At 39.1% G+C, this 7535-nt stretch overlaps 1 protein-coding gene across 1 annotated transcript; it reads right to left on the bottom strand.

Moving 5' to 3' along the window:
- Window positions 1-280: 280 nt before the first annotated feature.
- On the bottom strand, window positions 281-2978 carry LOC115981651 (G-type lectin S-receptor-like serine/threonine-protein kinase At5g24080). The gene has a single exon (XM_031103938.1). The coding sequence runs from the start codon at window positions 2823-2825 to the stop codon at window positions 432-434; it is 2394 nt and encodes a 797-aa protein (XP_030959798.1). The 5' UTR covers window positions 2826-2978; the 3' UTR covers window positions 281-431.
- Window positions 2979-7535: the final 4557 nt, after the last annotated feature.

Here is a 7535-nt window from a genome sequence, read left to right as displayed (position 1 = left end):
GAACTTTATTTAAAATGATAATGAAAATGCAATTTATTTACTTCAAATTCAAAAAATGAAAAATGAAAAATGTATTTCACATAAATCAAAAAAGTTGCCAAACACTACAATAATTTGCAGAATGAATTCCACCTTATTTAATTATTTTAGTTCTTGGTAGCAAATAGCAATTACCACAGCTTTATTGGTGGTCAGGGTTAAATTTCTCCTACTAATAGGTTCCCAGCTGCATCCATGTGTGTCTATATGTGTGTGTATATATATATATATATATATATATTTCTTGGAACTCCTCCATCTATTTAAATCGTTTTTTATTGTCACTAGTTCATATGGAACACATTTAAATTTCACTGCTAGATGAACCATCAAAAACTGAGGAGAAGGGAAAATAAATATTAGCATATTACACGCTTGCCTACATTACATGTCTACTCGTCTCCTAGGAAGAATATGGTGGGCTTATTTGGTTCTGTGATCTCCACCGTCCCTTCCAACATCTTAGCAACCTTCCCCATTGATGGCCTCGTCTCCGGTTGATCTTGAAGGCACCACATTGCCGTCTTCACCATACGATCTACCAAATTAAAATGTGCCCGATTATCATAACTATGCTTAATCTGACTGTCCAATATGTCCTCCACCCTAAACTCCTTGAACACCTTATCAAATGCCCACCTTGGAAAATACCAATCCTCACTCTCCATCACAGACCCCTGCATTTCAAAATTCCTTGTCCCAGTCACAAGTTCCAACAACACCATCCCGAAACTGTACACGTCGGCCTTTGAAGTGATCGGATCTCCTCCAACCCATTCTGGAGCCATGTATCCACGGGTTCCCCGAATCCGAGACATGCTCACTCTCTCCTCCTTTTTCCTCAACTTTGCCAACCCAAAATCTGATATCTTGGGACAAAAATCACCCCCCAATAATATATTTTCGGGCTTAATATCACAATGTAAAACCCACTCCAAGCACTCCTCATGTAAATACGCAATTGCTCTTGCCACACCAAGCCCAATCCTGTACCGGATATTCCAATCAAGTACTGGGGTTGGAGGAGGACTAATTACCATCTCGCTCTCTGACTCTGAAATTTTAACCTTACCCTGACTGAATATGTACTTGTCAAGTGATCCATTAGGGACATACTCATAGACAAGTATTCTTTTACCTTTCTCAGCACAAAAACCCCATAGCCTCACCAAGTTGAGATGGTGCATCCTTGCAATAATTGTAACCTCAGCCCAGAACTCAGCATCACCACCTGTAACATGTTTCAACACCTTAACCGCAACAACACGATGATCAGTCAACTCGCCTTTATAGACATCGCCGAATCCTCCTCTACCAATTAAGTTCGAGAAGTCACCAGTGGCAGCTTTGAGCTCAGCGTATGTGAATCTTTTAGGTCCACCTGCTGGAAGCAACTCAAGGCTAAGAGTCTGAGCCATTTCTCTGTACTTTATGTACCTCTTTAGAAAACCCCAAAAGAAAATCACACCTGAAATCAGCTCAGCAGCGAAGAGGGTACACACTATCGCTATGTTTCTGGTTGTAGTGTTGGATTCTTCTGGCGGTAAAGGCAGGCTTATCTTAACAGGGCATGTAGTTTCCAACAACTGTGTCATGCCGCTGAAGTTTGATACATCTTTCTCTGAACTGTCCACACGCAAAAACATTGCAGTCTCAGTGCCTGGTGACCAGTACCCATATACTAGTTTTTCAAGCTGAAGAGCACAATAGCCTTTTCCATCATACTTGAATCCAAACCCTCGACAATTCGGTTCTCTTTTGCAGCTAGCTTGACAAAACGTGAAATTATTAGCATCAATCCGTTTGGTCTGACTTGGCCCGCTGGTATAATTGACGTAATCAAGCTGAAGAAATTTGGTATTTTCCGGATTTGTCATCGGAATTTTGATTTCACATCCTTCTATTGCGGTTCTATTTGGCTTGAACCCAGGTGGGCATACACAACTGGTACTGGAATTTGAGCCATCGCTGATACAGATAGCATTAGGCCCACATGTGCCGAAAATTGTACAGGATTCTTGGACTGCTTTCCAAACGATGATCCACTGACCAAGATCTGTATCGAAACTGTAAATTTTGAGATTACCATCGTTGTCAAGCTTCAATCTTCGATACCGGGTGGCACCAAAATCTGATGTAATGAAAGCACCTGCACTGTCTTGTGCCATTCTACCGAACTTGTCGAGCGATTGGAAAGCTTTTCCTGCAACCCAGTAACTGTCGGTGGAACTAATCAAAACCAATCTCGTGGAGTTCGAGAAACTGTACTTACCATTCTTGGAAATGATTTGTGTACCACTTATGTTCTGGGTAGGCAAAATAGTATCTGTTGGAAAGTTGAAACTTTGCCAGGTTGAGAAAATGAGATTACCATCGTTGTTTATGCTGAGACTGGTGGAGTTTGGATTTCCTGAGGCACTCGAAGGCCAAACGTTGTGGCCAGAGATGTCATTGAGAGTAAGATTGCCAGAGGTGGTGATGAATAGGGGGGCTGAGGCGTTGAATGGAGTATTTTCATTGGTTGACCAGACGATCTCGTTTATTGAGAGGTCGTGGTACCAAATTGAGAAGGTGTAGTGGTTTTGGGAAGTGGGAATTGCTTTGAAACCGGCGGCGAAGACTGAGTTGGGAGAGAGAAGGATTCGGTTCTGGGTTGGGAGCCATGGGGAGGTTGAGCTGTTGAAGGAGGAGAGAGTGAGCGGTTGTTGTTGGGCTGAGGATGGTGGAAGGTTTGAGAGGAGGATGGAGAAGAGGAAGGAGAGGAGGAGGATGGTGGTGGTAGACATGGTTATCGACTTCTTGGTGGGAAAGTGTGAAAATGTAGTTGTCCTTGTGGGTAAAAAGGTTTTTCATGGTAAGCCATTTTAATGGCGGCTTTTGAACTGGATGAACGATGATGGCTTTTCCATTGAGATAAGACAGACTATTGACTAGAGATGTTTCGTTGGTCTTAAACCACGGCCTCCTTTCCCTTCTTGCACGTTGGGCTATGACGCTTGACCAGTCAACTTTTTCTTTTTTTTTTAATAAGATAGTAACGGTGGTAGGGTTATAAAAATGTCAATATTATTGTTCTATCACTTGAACCTAATTTAATTCTTTAAGAGCATATGTAATGAAGTTGCTAAATTAACTAAAAAGTCAAGTTAGCAACCAATAACCTTAAAATGTGTTCCACAGCAATGAAGGGAAATGTTAAAAAATATGAATATCAGCTAAAGTGAGCTGCTATTTATAGCAGCTCACTGTAGCTTAAAACTTAAAAATAATTAATTAATTTTTTAATGTGTGGTGTTAAAAAAATAGTATTTTAATGTGTTGATAGTTGTAATTGTTATTTATTATGTTGGATGTATTATTTTATTGTATTGTTTAATTATTTTAATTTGTTAAATGTTAAATAAAACTTTTAATGTTGGGTGTATTATAAAGTGGAATGTCAAAATAGATAAAGTAGTTTTTTGAGTTATTAACAACTATATTTTTTAGCTTTCTTACTGTAAATGCTCTAAGAGCACTAGCATCCGAGTTTGTAACCCGATCTTTATTTTAACATATAAAAAGTTACTTTATCTATTGTAAGGACACATTTTGTAGCCCGAATCCAAGATCTATGGGATATTGGCCCAATGAGCCCAGTACAATAAATTTGTAGAGAGTGGGTCAAAGAACTAGGCCCTAATGAATTTGATAACGGCTAGTATGGGTTTAAAGGATGATCAAGCAAGAACAAAGAACATAAAGCTGAATGAATTCCCTATTCGAAGAGGTAAGTTTTCATATGAATCAATTAAGCAAGTTACAAATACAACTTTGATTGTTACGGTATTTTTCTCTCTCCTTTTTCCTCCCCTTTTCATGGAAGGTCTCTTACATTATATAGCTCCCTTTTGACCATCTTGATCCTATACTTGTTGATCATTTGAGCCCTTACTTGAGTACCTGTCCCATCAGACACCCTCTTTGGCTTTCTGTGAGTTATGATAGCCAAGGCAGCATTGTTCAGGTCTTCTCCACATAAATGCGGCCATAAAAGTAGCTGCAGTGCATTCAATACTGTGGTAGCAGTTTTCCCTTAGATATTTTTGGGTTCCCCTCCTCGTATGTTCATGATGCATGTCCCTATCACTAGAGCTTCTTGGAATGTCACCATGATTACTGGAATACATATTGGAGTGTTGTATTTATCATACTCGAGGAGAAATTCCTCCTCGGACCACATTCCACTTCTTCCTTACTTATGAGACTCTAAATTAGAATTACCCATAACTATTTATTCCTCCTCGGATCATTCATGTTCTCGGCCCAGGCCCAAGGCCCAGTATATGATTTAGGCCCTTAACCCTACATCTATTATACCAACTCACTTTACAATACACACTACATCCCAATTTTTATTTTTATATCTAATCCATTAAAATAATACTATTAACTACACAATAAAATCATTCTAAAAAACAAAACAAAAAAAAAACTACACAATAAAATAATATAAAAATTTACTCTCTCTCTTTTCTCTCTAATCAGTCTCTCTTCCTCGATCTCTCTCAACCACCCACTGCCAACAACCCAATGCACCACCACCACCGATACAGACCCAATACTTAAACAAAAGCCACCCACTGCCACCACAAACCCCAAACCCCCCCAATCAACCAAACAAAACAACCATGTCCACCATCCAAACAGAACAATCACATCCACCATCCAAACTCTCGAATCAACCAAACAGAACAACAACAAACCCATTGGAACAAATCAGAACAACCACATCACCACATCCAAATCAAAATAAACACATACACATACCCAAATTTTGGAACAAATCAAAACAACCACATACCCATACCCAAACCTAAACCGAAACAACTACACCCATACCACCAAACCAACCAACCAGCCACCACCACTGAAAACCTAAAGAACACCACCCTCAAACCTCAAACTCCGGTCATCGTTGCAATAGGAACACCACCCTTAGACCTCAAGTTCTAATCATCGTTTCAGTAGGAACACCAAGTATAGGTCGAAGAGCAATGCCTAGCCCATTGTCTTTGTAGCATTGGATCCTAATAAAAACACCACCAAACACCTCATCGTCACTGTAGCTGCTACTGCTTCACCGATCTTCGAAGATGCCTATGATCTGACCTAAATGACCACTCCAAACACCACCCCCCTAACCCAAACAACACCCATAGCCACAAAGTGCAAAGAGAAGAAAGATTCAAAAAGGCACTGAGATAGAAGAGAGAAGAGAGATCATACTATAAGATTGATGGAGAAGAAATAGTCAGTGAGAGATAAATAGCCACAGAGAGAGAGAGAGAAATGAAATAAAATATAATTTTTAGTTTACAAACTCATGAACAGTAGGTTCTAAATATAAGAACTTACTATTCATAGGTTGTAAAAAATTTTAGGTTTGCATCCTTGGCTGTAGCTCTATTTTGGGTTGCCAGTTGCTATTTTAGCAATTGAGGGGGTTTTACACCTCCAATACTAATGCTCTAATGTTTATGTTTCTATTAGTTTGAGTAGGTACATACTAGGTAAGTATAAGAGCTAATAAGTTTTTTTATTATTATTATTAAAATATAGGCAAAAATACTATTTTGGTCTCTACACTTTGAGATTATTGTCAATTTGGTCCTTACATTTTAATAAGAGTTATTTGGTCTCTATTATTTTCAACTCACAATCAACTCGCTTCCAATTTCCATTATTAAGTTAACAAAATGATCAAATGAGAATATCAATTATCAAATTAAGAATATCACTGATCAAATTAGCTAATATCAAAATGTAAAGATTAAATTGCCAATAACTTCAAAATGTAAAAACCAAAATAGTATTTTTGCTTAGAGTATCAGCAGTGGGCCTTTCAAATGCCAAATGTAAGATACATTTCGCATTTAGGCCCAAAAACATGCTAGCAACTGGAAGGCTAAAAACTGAGAAATGCCAAATTTTTTTGGCATAGTGCTACAATGCCATCTTACAAGAGATGGCACTGTAGCGCTATGCCAAACCGAAATAATATATTTTAATCCTTTTATTTTTTTCTCTCTCCTCTGTGTCAAAATTTCTTTCTCAGTATCTCTAAGTATTTCGTCTCCCTCTCTCTCTCTAACTTCTCTCGTCTCTCTCTCTTTGTGCTGGTGCTTGAGGTAGAAGACCTTGGAGTCACCGATGGCAGCAGAAGGGATGAGTCTGGTGTCAAGGAGCTTGAGGATTTCGTCACAGATGTTAGAGAGCTCCAACTCGATCCGGGTTAAAAAGCATTGCCGATGTGGGTTGCAATCCAGAGCTACTTGGGCCGTTTTGCATAGAGTTCATCGTGGGGCATGTGGATTGTGGCTAGTCATGCGTGGAGAGGTGGGTTTTGATTTTGGGTGGCTTCAGATGGGGTTTTGATCAGCAGAAGAAGATCAGGTGATTTTCGATGGAGTTTTGATTGGCATGGGTTTTGTGGAGATCGGAGTTTTGATTGGTGTATATGGAGATCGGGTTTTGATTGCGTGGGTTTCGTTACGATGGGCGTGGATTTTTCCGGTGGGCGTGTGGCGTGGTGGTGGTGATTGGTGATTTGTTGGGGTTCGGCAGCAATGGCATGGGTCTAGTTTTTTACCGTGGGTTTTTTTTTTTTTTTTTTTTTTTGTTGATGGTAGATTATGGGTTGGTGGTGGTGGTGGTGTCAAATGTGTGTAGTGCAACGGTGGTGGTGAATGTGGTTCTTGAACAGAAAGAAAGAGAGAAAGAATAAATAATGAATTGAATTGTAAATTATGGTGAATGTGGGATATATTATTTTATTGTGTTAAAATATTATTTTAATGAATAGAATAGAAAAATAAAAGTTGGAATGCTGAGAGTATTGTAAAATTGTATTGTATAATTGATAAATTAGCTTTTTGGAATGGTAAAATAGGATAAGATGGCAAAACCGGTTGGAGATACTCTTTCAATATAATGAGGTTAAGGATCCTAGAAATATAAACATTGTAAAAGTTAGGCATTTTTTCGTTTTCATTTTTTAATCGAACCACATTTTTTACGACTTGGTCAAGAGTCCTGATAGTACTAAAATATAAACATTGTTTAAGAGGTCATGGGTTAGGCGTGCTGGACTGAAAGAGCGTAAGTAGCAAGCTCAATAAAAAATCATTTCAATAAAAATTTTGGTCAGAGACGCTGAGAGACCAAATACCTCATGCATCATGCTCAAAATTCTGTGAAATTTTTTTTATAGATAAACAATACTTCAAATCTTCAATAAACTTATTGAGGTATTCTTTATTCACAAAAGATTTTATAATAATTTCTTTCACCCTTTTTGATAGGAATGGCAACGGGTCGGGTACGGGCCGGGTTTTTTCATATCCGGACCCGACCCGCGGGCCAAGACCCGCGGCCCAAACCCGGCCCGTTTACTAAACGGATTTTTTTCCCGGGACCCGAACCTGGCTCCACGAGCCCCACGGGCCCCGCGGGCC

The sequence above is a fragment of the Quercus lobata genome, chromosome 3, assembly GCF_001633185.2.
Source record: "Quercus lobata isolate SW786 chromosome 3, ValleyOak3.0 Primary Assembly, whole genome shotgun sequence".
NCBI lineage: Eukaryota > Viridiplantae > Streptophyta > Magnoliopsida > Fagales > Fagaceae > Quercus > Quercus lobata.
The sequence above is the reverse complement of the archived record's forward strand: the minus strand, read 5'-3'. Positions and strand labels throughout refer to the sequence as shown.

Excerpts from the sequence above, each read along its gene's own strand:
- LOC115981651 (XM_031103938.1), bottom strand. The coding sequence starts at position 2,825 with ATGTCTACCACCACCATCCTCCTCCTCTCCTTCCTCTTCTCCATCCTC.